We start from the raw sequence: 16884 nt of genomic DNA, 5'->3' as shown, positions 1-16884 counted from the left end.
GTTTGCCACTGTAAAGTTACTACTTTCCCCTTTGAATAATAATTATCTTTGGAGAGATACCACGACACTATGTAAATATCCTATTTCTTATCATACTTTTGCCCACTAATCTTAGCATCCATTGGTGATTCTCGCCTACAACCATTATTACTGTGTCATTGTGATTTTCTATTTCCATCATTCCTTCTACACTTATTAATTTCAGTTCTAAAATAAGAAAAAGATGTCTCTTCTACCTGTTTATTATTTATTCTATTTTTTATATCTTTGTGGACTTGTGTATGTTTTATGGGCTATAATCCATTACTGTATTTATTTATCTTGGTTACTTAAATTGTCCTATATTTGGCCATTGGGAATTCCTGCCATTTGGTTCCTGTGTTTTTTCACCATTCCCTATTCTTTTATGAGCATATTCCTTACTTTCTGACACCGCAAGATACTGCAAGCTCATTTTGTATTTGCCCTGCCCCAGCCCTGGAATCAACCGTTCTTCAAAGAGCTCTAGTTCCTCTTACTGAAGGATTGTATTTAGAAACCAAGATCTGGATACTAGGTGCACTCACGGCTGCTAGGTTGTCAAGATAAGACTTGTAAAGCACTGAACTCTACAGATTGCCATATTCCCATACACTATATTACATTTCAAACCATGTTTATTACTTGAAATCAACAAATCAATTTTTATTTTTCAACCTATATTTTGTAACTTAGCATTTTCGCATTTTACTTGTCAACAACAGGTATTTGGGCAACATTAATATTATTCAGCTAATGTTGAGAACAACTACCAATTTTCTCCATTTTTTAAAGATGATAATAGGAGAATATTTACTGGTTATATGATATTCAAGAAGACTGTGCTTTGGAAATACAATTTATTACCTTACTCAACAGATACTTATTGGGTGCCTTTCATGTGCCTGGCGCTCTTCTAGGTTTGGACTGAATTAACCAAAGATCCTGCTCTCATGTGCCCGAGTTTAAATTCTAGCTGTGATACTGGCTGACTGTGTAACCCTGACAAGTAACTGAACTTCCTCAAGCTCTAGTCGTCATTGGTAAAAATGGATATAACACTGCCTGTTAATCGTTCCCCCTTTAAAGGGGTGTTGCGCTACCACATGAAAAATAGAGAACTAATGAGAACCTATTGTATAGCACAGGGAACTCTACTCAATGCTCTTTGGTGACCTAAATTGGGAAGGAAACCCAAAAAATTGGGGATATATGTGTTCGTATAGCTGATTCACTTTGCTGTACAGCAGAAACGAACACAACATTGTAAAGCAACTATACTCCAGTAAAAATTAGATAAATAATAAAAAGGTGTTGTGGATGTTAAGTTAGAAAATATATATAAGGCAGTTAGCATTGTGAATAGCACCTAGTGGCAATCATTAGATATTAGTTATAAATGACACATTTATACTATTTTGACATAATCCGTGCCCTTAAGAAACAATGCAATCATGGAGACAAAGTATCTAACAATTAACTAATACAAGATAGCATGTGAGAAGAGTTTTAAGACGGTTAAAATACTATAATGAACGAGTTTAAAAGAGAAAGTACTCCTGGCTAAAGTGTTCAAAGCTTCATGGGGGAAGTATTGGTTAAGTAGAGTCTTAAGATAGAGGCATGATTGTTAAGTGGTGATATGGAGAAGGCATTCCAGAAGAGGAACAGAGCACGAGCAAAAACTTAAAAATAAGAAAAGGCAGTTTGGGAAGTGATCTGGTCCAAAGTGGTGGGAGCATAAATGGAGAGAGTCAACTAAAGTAAGATTTGGGCCAGATAATAAAGGGCCTTGAATAGCATGTCAAATAATTGGTACTTTATTAGGAAACTAACAGAAAAAGATAATATGTCTTACATTGAAAAATGACACTTTAAGTACTTCAGTCTTTAGCAATGGCTAGAATGAGTTGTAATAGAGAAGAAACTTGAGGTCAAAAGCCATTAAAGTGTCCTAGGTAAGAATAATGCACTGAACCAGGTGAGTGTAGCAGTGATACCAGTGCAGCCTGGAGGTGTTTGGGGATAAAGAGCCTCAGGACCACCTTCAACTGCTGTTTGAGGGATGAGAACCGTTGGGTAAGCATCCAGCCTCCCATCTTTCAGGCAGACAGTTTGGGGGCCATTGTACACACTTCTCAAGAGATCCCATCTAACTCTTACATGTTAGATTAAGGACAAGAAGAATAAAAGTTTTAACTTTACCCTCACTTTTTCCTTCCTAAGTACTCTTTCTCTCTTTAGGTAGATCTGAGTTTCTGACCTATATCATTTTCCTTCTCTCTAAAGAACTATTTTTAACATTTCTTGCAAGGCAGGCCTGTTGTCAATAAGTTCCTAAATTTCTGTTTGAGAAAGTGTTTGTTTCTCCTTCGATTTTGAAGGATAATTTTATAGGGGAAAGAATTCTAGGTTGGTGGCGTTTTTTTCTCTCAACACTTTAAATATTTCAGTCTACTCTCTTCTTGCTTGCATGTTTCTGGGGAGAAGTCACATGTAATTTTTATCTTTGCTCCTCTACAGATAAGATGCTTTCTTGCTCTGGCTTCTTTCAGGAGTTTTTTCTTTAGGTTTGATTTTTTTGTAGTTTGAAAGTGATATGCCAGTGTGTAGTTCTGGGGGGCATTTATCTTTCTTGATGTTCTCTGAGCTTCCTAGATCTGTGTTTGGTGACTGACATGAATTTGGGGAAATTCTCAGTCATTACTGTTTCAAATATTTCTTCTGTTTCTTTCTCTCTTTCTTCCTCTTCTGGTATTCCCATTACACATATGTGATACCTTTTGTAGTTGTCCCACAATTCTTGAATATTCCATTCCTTTTTTTTTTCAGTCTTTTTGTCTCTTTGCTTGCCAGTTTTAGGTTTCTATTGAGATATCCTCAAGCTGAGAGATTCTTTGCTCAGTCTTATCCAGTTTACTAATAAACTATCAAAGACAGTTCTTCATTTCTGTTACAATATTGTTTATCTCTATCATTTTTTTTTTTTGGTTCTTTCTTAGAATTTCCTTCTCTCCTCTTACATTAACCTCTCTTTCTTACATGCTTCTATTCTTAAATACTTTATCCAGTAGAGGCCTTAGCATATTAATCAGAGTTGTTTTAAATTCCCGGTCTGATAATTCCAATGTTTCTGCCACATCTTAATCTGGTTCTGATGCTTGCTCTGTCTCTTCCAACTATGTACATTGCTTTTTAGTATGTTTTGTCATTTTTTTTTTTTTTGATAGCTGGGCATGATATACTGGGTAAAAGGAACTGCTGCAAATAGGCCTTTAGCTAATATGGCAGTAGATGTTGGTGGGGAATTGGGAGGGGAGGAGTGTTTTATGGGGTGTGATTAGGTCTCAGTCTTTTAGCAAGCCTATGCTTCTGGACTCTGACCACACGTGCTTCTTTGTTGAGATGGGATGGCTAGAGTGGGTTGAGGTTGGGTATTTCCCTTCCCCCAGGTTAGACTCTTTTTCCTACCCCAGCAGGACAGGCTCTGGATGACCAGCTTCTCCTGAGAGTAGACCTTGTTAAGAGGAATGAGTGCTCTGGTGTGTTTCAAGTTGACTTCTTCTCCCCTCCCCTTGCCAGAAGCACTAGAAATTGTTCTTTGATGTTCCCTGGGAGAACCTGGTAGAGATCCAGGAGAAAAAACTAACGAAGGTGGACCCCTACCCACACCCCTCATGACTGGATCCCTGGAGGAGTTTAACTTTCAGAGCTGTCCACGCTGAGCCTCCTGCAATTCACCAGTAGAGTCCGTGTTTCCCTGCCCCACTCTGGTTCCCGTGGAGGTTGCTGCTCTGAGAAGCTGTGAGTCTCTGCGTGTGCCTGTCCGTCTCTCCAGTGTGGAGGCACCAGACTGCCCTGGGATCTCACCGCTCGTGTGGATCTAAGAAGAGTGGTTGATTTTTCAGTGTGTTCAGCTCTCTACTTGCTCGGACGGAGTGGCGACTTCCAAGCTTTTTACATGCTAGGCCAGAAACCATAAGTCTGACAGTTTAAATCAAACTAACTACCTTCCAAACATTCAGTTGTAGAAGCTGGCTTCTTTCTGAAACCCAAGGCACCAGTAAATATGACAGGATATCATTTATCCTTGATCTTAGTTGTAAGTGTATAGTTAATAAAAACTCTCTGGCTGGCCATGGCTCCTTTTATGGGTGGGTGGGCGCTGGTGAGTGGGAGTTAGTTCCCCTGTACTTAGAACCTCTCCTTTACTTCTGAGCTCCCGGGGCGTGTTCTTCATATAAGTCATTTTTAATTGATGAATATACGATTTAAAAGTTGAGTGTAATTTGCTTGAAGCATCCCTTCTGTCTTTGCACACCCTGGACATCTTCCCGGGAGTTCACTTCCCACTGAGGAGCCCAGTTCAAATGTCACTTCCTCAGGAAGACTTTCCTGACTGTTGTCCTTCCTCTAAAAACACTTCTCTCAGGTTGAAATGACACATTTTTTTGTGGTTATCTGATAAATGCATCTTTCACCCCTCGAGCCTGGACACTTTATTAGTTGAGGGCAAGCAATGGATTTAATTTTGCTCATTATGGAACTCTAGTGTCCCAAGCAGTGGCTGGCACTGGAGGTGGCTAGTAAATGCTTGTTGAATGAATGAATGAGAATAAATGAATGCATCAACCAATTTCCTCACAGCCACACACCTTGCCATACGAACTCTTTCCCTCCTTTCTTTACCTGGCCACTATCTTCGAACTCTACTTAAGTCCAACAAATTATCTTATTCTTGTGTAGAATTAAGAATAGACCTGGACAGAAAGAGAAAGACAAGTACCGTATGATATTACTTATATGTGGAATCTAAAATACGACACAAATGAACTTGTCTATGAAACAGAAACAGAACCACAGACATAGAGAACAGACTTGTGGCTGCCAAGTGGGTGGGGAGTGGGGAAGTGATGGAGTGCGAGTTTGGGATTAGCAGATGCAAACTAGTATATAGAGGATGGATAAACAACAAGGTCCTACTGTAGAGCACAGGGAATTGTATTCAATATCCTGTGATAAACTGTAATGGAAAAGAATATGAAAAAGAATGTGTGTATATATATATATATATATAAAATTGAATCACTTTGTACAGTAGAAATTAATACAACATTGTAAATACGTCAATAAATTTTTAAAAAAGAATAGACATGTAAGTTGAGGCAATGATGCTCTTTTAAATAAACCTGGACTTCCTCTCCTGGGATCACGGGAGGCTCCACTCAAGGTGGTGCACTCATTCTTGACAAGCAGAACCCCTGACCTTCGTTCTGTATTCACTGGGCATTTAAATGCCAAACTGCTAGACGAAGAGAACCAGTAACCAGCTTGATAGAAACAGCACCAAACTGGGAGTCAGGGGGCCCATATTCTCATTTCTTCACCCATCATTTTCAGCTCTGTAATCCTGGATATACCACTTACGTCTCTGACCTTAGCTTCCCACTGCTCAGGACTGTTATGAAGGTGATTTGCAAACTGTGAAGCACTCTAAGCAGTCAATATATGTTATTTCTTAACCTCACCCACTAGATGGAGGTGAGAGGGACCCGAAAGAAACTCAAATGATGAGATCCAGATGCTCTAACGCTTTGCACCAGACCTAGCCCTGTGCCTTAATGCGATGACTCGGGGAACATGCCTAGAGCTTCCTAAGCGTCGAGGGGGAGAGCTTTTCAGAATAACTAACCCAGCAGCAAAATCCTCTTCAGTACTTCTTAGTAGCAAACACTGTTCACGTGATGCCCTTCTTTCTATGTATGGCCATCATCTTATATCTTCTTGCTGGCATTTTCCTGGGATGATATTAGTAATAGCCAGTTTCCTAAAAACTACCAGCCCTAATAGAAATTCATGAGCGCGTGAGGGTACAACAGAAAGCGTGGGGTCTGGCCAGACTTCAGGCTAAATTGTGATGTAGGTGAAGCTCATTTGGGGGGGATGCTCAGCCCCTCTCATCTCCGGCTTCCTTTTCTTTCTGTCGCTGACAGCTCCTCCACACCAGCCGCAGAAGCTTATACTATTTCCTCTTCTCAAACGTGCAGCAGAGAAGGATCTGATATACTTATTCCCATCAGATGTACATGATGCAGGGGAAGTAGGTCGCACCCAGGGACTCTGAGTCAGTGAGTGCTGGCCTGCATCTTGAACAAGCCCTCGTGGAGAGTTCACTGATAGGCTATCCGTGCTGGAAGGGCAGGGAATGTGTTGGTTTGCTCACTGTTGAATCCTTGGCAGCTGGGACAGGACTTGGCTCATGATGGGTGTTCAATCACAAGTTGCTGAATGAGGGTCCCCAGGATAGGGAACCACTGCCCACACCTTCCTTTCTTCCTCTGCTCCCTCCCTTGCAACTCTATAAATTTGTATCTTACTGTATCAGTTTTCTAGGGCTGCCATAACAAAGTACCACACACTGGGTGGCCCTAACAACAGAAATGTATTTCCTCACATTTCTGGAGGCTACCAGTTCAAGTTCAAGATGTGGGCAGGGTTGGTTTCTTCCGAGGCCTCTCTCCTTGGCTTGTAGATGGCCACCTTCTTTCTGTGTCTGCACATGGTCTTCCTTATGTGTGTGTCTGTGTGCAAATTTCCTCTTACAGGACACAAGCCAGATGAAATTAGGTCCCACACTAATGATCTCATTTACCTTACCTCTTTAAAGACCATTTCTCTAAATAGAGTCACATTCCGAGGTACCAGAGATTAAGACTTCAACATCAAATTTTGGGGGATGGGGGGATACAATTCAGTCCATATCACTTAGCAAACTTTTAAAGTCCCTCAAGGTTTTAATCATAGGATTTTCCCTATCAGGATGGATGTGGGAGTAGTGTCTTGTGGGATACTGAAACCGAGCAGGACCCTGTGGGGCTCCTGGGCACAGAAGCCTTTCTGTGTCCCTGTTTCCTGTTTGTAGGGAATAGACTTCAGCCTCCAGGACCCTCCCTGAGTTCCAAAGGGCAGGTTCAAACAGTTGTTGATCAGTGAAGGGAGGGGATGCAGAGACAAGGGAGGAGAAGCCAAGAAACAATGGTGCAGCCTTGGGGCAGGGTCCTGGTTCCGCCTCAAGGGATACACATGACAATATCTTTGAGCTCTTCCACAGAACTAAACCCCCCAACAAATGGAAGATGTTCCAGAGAGAAGGTCACAGTTTGATAACCTTGAGAATCACAGAAGCTCACCAGAGGACCACCTGAGGCCAGGTGAAAGGAATTCAGGCCCTGATCCTTACCAGCACTGCCATAAAACTCCTCACCAAATCCCCCTGGACTGGGACACACAGTTTTGAGGGGCACTAGCCCACTGTGTCCCCCTTTGCCTGTCAAAGCAATAAAGCTGTTCTTTTCTACTTCACCCAAAACTCTGTCTCCGAGATTTGATTCAGCACTGGTATACAGAGGCCGACTTTTCGGCCTCAATACCAGACTCTTTTGGAGACTGTGAAATCATTCCCAGTAGTCAGCCACTTATAAATGAGACTGGTCGAAAAGAAACAAACTTTTCTCCAAGACTTTTAACAACTGACTGGACAGCACACATATTGTAAATGTGGCCACAACAAGGATAAAGTGAAATGCCTTTGATCCAGTGACATGAAATGCAACTAGCGAAGCATCAAGCAACGGTAGGGGGAGGGGTGATGCTTACAGCCACAGGATGCTAATAACACACAGAAAACAATTTTCATAAGGCAGACTTATCACTTGATAGTTCACTCTTATTTTCTGTGGGATTTTTTAAAAAAGAAAATAAAAGTCTCAGTAAATTAGAATGTTGCAACCTAATACCACAATCCAACTCATAAATGTTTTCCTTCAGAGCTCATTTGGAAGCATTTCAGACAGACTGCTGGGATTATTACTTTCTGGGATAAAAATCACGCATTTTTTTCCAAACATTTTCTTCCTCAACTCATAACCCTCCTCTCAGTAATATTTCACATGTTGCAATAAAAGAGTAAGGAGGAAAGGCAGCCTCTGTCTATTTTTAGATAAACACATTTACCAAATTCAAGACTTATCTAAATGCCTGCTTCCCACAGACATGAGCTGTTTTTCCAGTGCCAAACTCTTAAGCCAATTTCGTAACCCACTTACAAGTCAGCATTGCCATGTTGACACAGCATCTTTAACTCCATCATTTTACACAGTTATCTTTAATCCTGTTGTTTCTCTTAAAATCATCCTTTTATGACAGTGAGCAGACCCTGGGTGGGTCTAGGTGAACAGCTATACTTGACAACCCCCAGTTCACCTTTAAAATGCTGTGGGAAGGGGCTTAGCAGAGATGGAGGCGGGACAGGGATGAGGAGTGTCTAGAGGAGATGCTGTGGGCTGTGAGCATGAGCAATGCCAAGACAGGAGCCAGAATTCTATGGATGTGGAGCTCAGGGAGCTGAGTCATGATGTGGGCCAGTGCGATGTCCAGCTCTGGTTAAGCCAGGGAGAATGCCAGAAACTGTCCCATAAATGAGGCAAGACGAGACACAAACCCTGCAGGAGCCCAGCTGACTCAAGAGGCAAAGCACAGTCCTGGATTGTAAATCAGAGCTGAGAAAGTACAGTCATGTGACCCCAACCAATTCTACTGAGCTCTTGGCTTTCTCATCTGGAGAACCTTGAAGACTTCACCAGAGATTTGGCAACCAAGAGCGACTTGTCCAGAGTCATTAGGAAGCCAGTGGCAAAGTAAACTGGAACTGGTTAGAACTCCTACATTTCTACCCTCTATTCAGGAATTTTCCACTTGAAATAGAACACTGCATTTAAAAGAGGGCTTCAAAGAGATTACAGTGAGAGAGAATTTACAAAACAAAATCGGCCTATAGGTACAAAAACCTCTACACAGATGTTTATAGTGACTTTCCAAAAACTGGAAACAATGCAAGCTCCCCTTAGCCAGGGATGGATAAACAAACCATGAGCCAGTGGGGTACGACTCAGCATTAAAACGGAATGAACTGCTGACACATGCAAGATCGTGGATGAATCTCAAATGCACTAAGTTCAGTGAAGGAAGCCAGACCCAGAAGGGTACATACTATTGGTGCAGCCACTACGGAGAACAGTATGGAGGTTCCTCAAAAAACTAAAAATGGGGTTGCCATAGGATCCAGCAATCCCTCTCCTGGGCACATAACCGGGAAAAACTATCATTCGAAAAGATACGTGCACCCCAGTGTTCATTGCAGCACTATTTACAATAGCCAAGATGTGGAAACAACCAAAATGTCCATTGACAGATGAATGGTAAAGAAGATGTGGCACATATATACAATGGAATACTATTCAGCCATAAAAAAGAATGAAATAATGCCATTTGCAGCAACATGGATGGACCTAGAGATTATCCTACTAAGGGAAGTAAGTCAGAGAAAGACAGAGACCATATGATATCACTTATATGTGGAATCTAAAATGTGACACAAACGAACTTATCCATGAAACAGAAACAGACTCACAGACACAGAGAACAGACTTGTGGTGGCCGGGGAGGGGTGGGGGAGGAGGGGATTGGGAGTTTGGGATTAGCAGATGCAACTAGTATATACAGGATGGATAAACAACAAGGTCCTACTGTATAGCACAGGGAACTACATTCAATATTCTGTGGTAGACCATAATGGAAAAGAATATGAATATATGTATAACTGAGTCACTTTGCTCTACAGCAGAAATTAACACAACATTGTAAATCAACTACACTCCAATAAAACAAATTTAAAAAAATAAAGAGAAAAGGCCAGACAAGGTAAACCAAAAAAAAAAGGCTACATACTGTATGCCTCCATCTATGAGACATTCTGGAAAACAGATTAGAGGATGCAGGGGGCTAGGGGTGGGAGCGGGCTTGACTAGAAAGTGCATGGGGGATATTCTGGGATGATGGAGTTGTTCTGTATCTTGGTTGTGTTGGTAGTTACACAACCAGATGAATTTATCAAAGCTCTGAGAATAGGATACTTCTTAAAAAATTTTTATTGGAGTATAGTTGATGTACAATGTTGTGTTACTTTCTGCTGTACAGCAAAGTGACTCAGTTATACATATACATATATCCACTCTTTTTTAGTTTCTGTTCCCATATAGGTCACTACAGAGTATTGAGTAGAGTTCCTTGTGCTATACTGTAGGTCCTTATTAGTTATCTATTTTATATACAGTAGTGTGTATATGTCAATCCCAATCTCCCAATTTATCCCTCCCCTGCTTACTTCCTGGTAGCCATAAGTTTGTTTCCTATGTCTGTAACTTTATTTCTGTTTTGTAGATAAGTTCATTTGTACTCTTTTTGTAGATTCCACATATTGGATACTTTTTAAGGAAGAAATTTACTGTATGTAAAATACACCTGAATTTTAAGATTTTTTTAAAGGTAGCCTGTAGCTATGCTCCTGGGGAGCACTGGGACAAAAACAGGTAACAGCCAGACTGCCTGGGTTTAAAACTTGGCCTTGCCACTTACTATATTTAATTTTTCAGAACCTCATTTTCCCCATTTTAAAATGGGGATAATTAAGGTATCTACCACATGGGATTGTTGTAGCAATGAAATGCACATACTTAAAATGTTTAGAAGGTTAGCTTTTGTTGGATACATCTCTGCACAGCTGTCCAGTATAGCCTCAGGATAAATTCCTAGAAGTGCAAATTCTGGGCCAAACGTTTGCATTGTCCTACATACCAACAAAGCACCGTCTAAGAAAATTGTGCCAATTTCTATTCCCTCAAACAGAGCGTATGAGTTTTTGGTTCTCTTCTCTCTGCCTAATACTAAACTTTTCACCTTTTCAAATTTCAAAGGTCAAAAATGATATCTCATTGTTTCTTCCATTTGTAATCCTTTGATGACGAATGAGGTTGAACATCTTTTCATATACTTATTGGTCACAGCTATTTAACTTCACATGAATTGCCTGTTTATTATCTTTTTACGGGACTATTTATAGTTTTATTAACTTGTATGAGTCTGTCATAAAATAGGGTTAATAATTAACATTTATGTTTTCATAGGTGCCAGACATTCTTGAAAGCATTGAAAAATATTCCCATTTGATCAGAGGTCTGCATTGTAAACATCTTCTGTTTCTTTCACTTCTCTTTTGAACTTGCTTCAGTTTTTAACAAGAAGTTTCAATCTTCAAATTCCTTTGTGATTTCTACACTTGGGGGGGGGTCACGCTGCAGGGGGCGCTTTCCTTTGGAGTCATCATTATCTCCTTTTTTAATATAAATTTATTTATTTATTTATTTTTGGCTGCATTGGGTCTTCATTGCTGTGCACGGGCTTTCTCTAGTTGCAGCGAGCGGGGGCTGCTCTTCGTTGAGGTGCACGGGCTTCTCATTGCAGTGTCTTCTCTTGTTGTGGAGCACGGGCTCTAGGCGCGCGGGCTTCAGTAGTTGTGGCTCGTGGGCTCTAGAGCGCAGGCTCGGTAGTTGTGGCATATGGGCTTAGTTGCTCTGCGGCATGTGGGATCTTCCCGGACCAGGGCTCGAACCCGTGTCCCCTGCATTGGCAGGTGGATTCTTAACCACTGTGCCACCAGGGAAGCCCCTGAGTCATCACTATCTTTTCATACAATTCTTAGTTTCACATTCCCATGTTTCTCATTTATTTGGAAGCTCTTTATAGCACATCTCACTGTCCAGAATTATTCTGAAATAGTAAATGTCTTTTAACTCCAAAATTTAAAAGGAGGAGTTTGATGGCATTTTGAGCAAGAGACCAGCGCTCGTATATTTCTTAAGAAGATGAGAGAGTAAGAAGTAGGAAGAAAGAAGGTAGCAGGTAAGAAGGCTCACAGCTTATGAAATGTCAGTGCTTGGGTGACGGCGGAGGCTTCCCCCCATGAAACGCCTCTGGCAGACTCATTCATCTAACCCTGTCATCACTCTTCCTGTTGTCTTCCCCTCCCATCTAACCCCCTTCCATGAAGTTTCCATTCTCTCCTTTCTGCCCCCTGCCTACCTAGGCCCAGACCTCAAATCCACACTCAGAACAAAGCTGATGTTTTCACAATGAACTTCTTCCAACTCTAAAATTTCTTTCAGAGATTAATGAAATCAGACCCTACAGTCCAAGTACCACTTTAGAGACTTGGCTCTTTACTTCTTCTTCGTTTAAAAACAACGGTTTTAGTGAAATAAAATACAAAACAGAGGTGTAATACATCTCCTATGACCTCACATTTTTTAGGGTTAGTTTTTCTTGCCAACTGATACTGCATTCATGCTAATGTCCCCTTTTTATATCCTTAAAAGTACTCAGTTCCATCAAAAGCCAAAAGGAAAATAAACTGTGTTTCTCGGGCAATGTGAGGTGATAACAAAGGACTCCAGCATTTTTAGAACAGTTTTTGATTAAGGGGAAAGAACCAATTTTAGTGGCCAAATGTTTCTTCAAGGGAAAAATTAAAAGGCTAAATGTCTTTGTATAAAGAAAGGCAAAGTTTTTGTTTGCTTGTTTTCAGAATGTGCTTTTAAGAAGTTTCTATAAGAAAGGAAAGTAAACATTAGATAAAGGTATAAGACCTGTTTTCTCAAAGTGAGGGAAAAAGTTCAGAGTTATGAATCCAAATATTAGCACCAAAATTTGTCATCAGATGATCACTGAAATTCCTTGATGTGAACATACACACACTACTGTATTTAAGAGAAACAGCCAACAAGGACCTACTGTAGAGCACAGGGAACTCTACTCAATATTCTGTGATAACCTATACGGGAAAAAAATCTAAAAAAGAATGAATATATGTATAACTGAATCACTTTGCTGTACACTTGAAACTAACACAACATTGTAAATCAACCATACGCCAATAAAATAAAAATAAAAAGAATACAGTAAAAGTCCCAAGGCAGGGTGGGGGGGGAGAAATTCCTAAGCATGGCAGAATTATGCAAGATTTTTCAAAATTGTGTGTGTGTATATGTATGTGTATATATATATGCACACATATATACATATGCGTGTATATAGATACATATGTGTACACACATCTATATACTCAAACAAATATATGTATGTATATATATGGAACATAACGTCATATATATATATATGGAAATCACATAGCACTTATCAAAGCAAATCACATATTCTGGAAGGACAAATTGGTTAGAAATACAGATCAGCCGATCCATTCTCCTCCCCTAGAGAAATCTGATAACTTTAAGGTCCTGAGCATAAATGCTTCTGGCCTTTTCCAGCAGGCACAAGACCAAGGTGGTGTCTCAAAAGACAAACATACTTCTGGTGGTAGATAACTGTTTTCTTGGCCTCTGAATAACTGTGGCCACATTCTCATGAAAAAAGGAAATGTGGCCTGTTTCGCCAGATATTTGATTTTTCCAGAGGAGGAAAATTCCCATCCTGAGGCCTAGGAATCAGAGTTCCCAAAGAAAAACGTGTGCTGCTCTTGACCATCAGGAGGGTGGCTCTCAACTTCTCCTCTGCAATGACAGTCTGATCACGATGCAGCCTCTGAATCTGGAGCCTCCGTGTGTGTGTGGGTTTCTCTCCCAACACCTTCAAGGGCACATGCCAAAATTCAGCAGAACTTGATTGTAGTTGACATTAGCCTGTCTTAAAAACTGTTACATTTTCCTCATCTCTCTCTTCTTTAGTATATTATCTCATGATTACTTATCTTCCTATTTCACAGGTATTTATAAAGTCCCTGCCCTGTCTCTGGCACTGTGCCTGGTGCCGTGGATGCAAAGATTATTTCTTTCTTCATTTATTTCAACCCCTACCACTCCATAAAATCTTTGTGATATGCAACCCTGAGGAAAGATTCCTGCCCTGGAAGAGTTTATAGTCTCATTTTCTTGGCCATTTCCAAAGAGTCAGTTCTTACAATTCTTCTGTTATTTATAAAGTGTCTAATCTCAAGATACAAACATTTCACCTTATTTGGAGACAAAAACAAAGCACATGATTCCCTTGAATCAGTTTCATAATGGAACTTTCCTGTCCGTGTGTCATATCAATAGATACGGATCAGGCCAAGTGCCACCTGTGTTATACTTGTCTAAATAATTAAGTCCAGGATTATACAAGAAGAACAGAGTTCGTGTTTCTTCAAATCAGTAGCTCTTTTTCCTCTGACATAGCAAAAACGCACTGATGTGCTGGGAGAGACGACTGTAACAGAAAAAAAATAAATGTGAAAATCGTTGCAAAACTTGAAATTCTGATGTGATTTTAAAAATTGGTAGACTTAGAAACTCTGACTTCTGGCTTCAAAGATTTGAACCCTTGGAAAAGAATATTTGATTCCATGAATCATAGATGGTCAAGTTGTAGCCCTTTACTTAACTGTCTTCCTTAATCTCACAGACAGAGCTCCTCAGATGACCTTCATTTGACTTATTAAACATTAGCATGCACATCTTTTAAAATATGGAGCTTTGGAGTCCAGTCTTGAGCCTATGATCTGAATCTGATTCTGTATCTATAAACGAGAGTTTTTTTAAAACTTTTTATATTGACGTATAGTTGATTTACAATATTCTGTTAGCTTCAGGTGTACAGCAAAGTGACTCAATTAAATGGATATATATATATATATATATATATATATATATATATATATATATATATGCTTTTTCTGATTCTTTTCCATTATAGATTATTACAAGATGTTGAATGTAGTTCCCTGTGCTATACAGTATATCACTGTAGTTTATTTTATGTATAATGGCGTGTATCTGTCAATCCCACACTCCTAATTTATTCCTCCTCCATCCCTTTCCCCTTTGGTAACGACACATTTGTTTTCTATGTCTGTGAGCCTGTTTCTGATTTGCCTCAATACATAAATTCATTTGTATTATTTTTTAGATTCCATATATGAGATCATATAATATTTGTCTTTCTCTGTCTGACTTCACTCAGTATGATAATCTCTAGGTCCATCCACATTGCTGCAAATGGCAATATTTCATTCTTTTTTATGGCAAAGTAATATCCCATTGTGTGTGTGTGTGTGTGTGTGTGTGTATACACACACACACACACACACACACATATATATATACACATACCACTTCTTCTTTATCCGTTCATCAGTTGATGGACACTTAGGTTGCTTGAATTTTGACTGTGATTTTAATCCTGAAGCCATTTGAGTCCATTTTTTAAAAAACATTTTTAACAAGAATTATTGTGTCTTAGGTTGGGTTCTTTTAGAGCAGACATTAAGACAAGTGGTTTGACTAGATAGCCTCATCCACCAGAGGGCAGACAGCAGAAGCAAGAAGAACTACAATCCTGCAACCTGTGGAACAAAAACCACATTCACAGAAAGATAGACAAGATGAAAAGGCAAAAGGCTATGTACCAGATGAAGGAACAAGGTAAAACTAAATGAAGTGGAGATAGGCAACCTTCCAGAAAAAGAATTCAGAATAATGATAGTGAAGATGATCCAGGACCTCGGAAAAAGAACGGAGGCAAAGATCGAGAAGATGCAAGAAATGTTTAACAAAGACCTAGAAGAATTAAAGAACAAACAAACAGAGATGAACAATACAATAACTGAAATGAAAACTACACTAGAAGGAATCAATAGCAGAATAACTGAGGCAGAAGAACGGATAAGTGACCTGGAAGACAGAATGGTGGAATTCACTGCTGCAGAACAGAATAAAGAAAAAAGAATGAAAAGAAATGAAGAAAGCCTAAGGGACCTCTGGGACAACACTAAACGCACCAACATTCATACTATAGGGGTCCCAGAAGGAGAAGAGAGAAAGAAAGGACCCGAGAAAATATTTGAAGAGATTATAGTTGAAAACTTCCCTAACATGGGAAAGGAAATAGCCACCCAAGTCCAGGAAGCGCAGAGTCCCATACAGAATAAACCCAAGGAGAAACATGCCAAGACACATAGTCAATCAAATTGGCAAAAATTAAAGACAAGGAAAATCGTTGAAAGCAGCAAGGGAAAAACGACAAATAACATACAAGGGAACTCCCATAAGGTTAAGAGCTGATTTCTCAGCAGAAACTCTACAAGCCAGAAGGTAGTGGCAGGACATATTTAAAGTGATGAAAGGGAAGACTCCACAACCAAGATTACTCTACCCGGCAAGGATCTCATTCAGATTCGATGGAGAAATTAAAAGCTTTACAGACAAGCAAAAGCTAAGAGAATTCAGCACCACCAAACCAGCTTTACAACAAATGCTAAAGGAACTTCTCTAAGTGGGAAACACAAGAGAAGAAAAGGACCTACAAAAACAAACCCAAAACAATTAAGAAAATATTAATAGGAACATACATATCGATAATTACCTTAAATAAACATGAATGGATTAAATGCTCCAACCAAAAGACACAGGCTCACTGAATGGATACAAAAACAAGACTCATATATATGCTGTGTACAAGAGACCCACTTCAGACCTAGGGACACATACAGATGGAAAGTGAGGGGATGGAAAAAAATATTCCATGCAAATGGAAATCAAAAGAAAGCTGGAGTAGCAATTCTCATATCAGACAAAAGAGACTTTAAAATAAAGACTATTACAAGAGACAAAGAAGGACACTACATAAAGATCAAGGGATCAATCCAAGAAGAAGATATAACAATTGTAAATATTTATGCAGCCAACATAGGAGCACCTCAATACATAAGGCAAATGCTAACAGCCATAAAAGCAGAAATTGACAATAACACAATCATAGTAGGGGGACTTTAACACCCCACTTTCACCAATGGACAAGTGATCCCAAATGAAAAAAATATTCCATGCAAATGGAAATCAAAAGAAAGCTGGAGTAGCAATACTCATATCAGATAAAATAGACTTTAAAATAAAGAATGTTACAAGAGACGAGGAAGGACAC

At 39.7% G+C, this 16884-nt stretch overlaps 2 protein-coding genes across 12 annotated transcripts in view; one reads left to right on the top strand and one right to left on the bottom strand.

The window, feature by feature from the left end:
- The window catches only part of LOC307180909 (uncharacterized protein), a 310399-nt gene that overhangs the window by 80779 nt on the left and 212736 nt on the right, over nucleotides 1–16884 (bottom strand). The window lies entirely within an intron of this gene.
- Nucleotides 1–16884, top strand: part of ITGA8 (integrin subunit alpha 8) — a 181591-nt gene that overhangs the window by 69391 nt on the left and 95316 nt on the right. Inside the window, exon 14 of one of the 3 annotated variants that reach the window (XM_079911465.1) lies at nucleotides 7130–7747. The exons of the other annotated variants lie outside the window; for them this stretch is intronic. Coding sequence (XP_079767591.1) covers nucleotides 7130–7182 — 53 coding nt within the window. The 3' untranslated portion in view covers nucleotides 7183–7747. Of the gene's footprint in view, nucleotides 1–7129; nucleotides 7748–16884 lie in introns of those variants that run through there. 3 annotated transcript variants of the gene reach the window in all.

The sequence above is a fragment of the Stenella coeruleoalba genome, assembly GCF_951394435.1.
Source record: "Stenella coeruleoalba genome assembly, chromosome: 2".
NCBI classification, from domain to species: domain Eukaryota; kingdom Metazoa; phylum Chordata; class Mammalia; order Artiodactyla; family Delphinidae; genus Stenella; species Stenella coeruleoalba.
The sequence above is the reverse complement of the archived record's forward strand: the minus strand, read 5'-3'. Positions and strand labels throughout refer to the sequence as shown.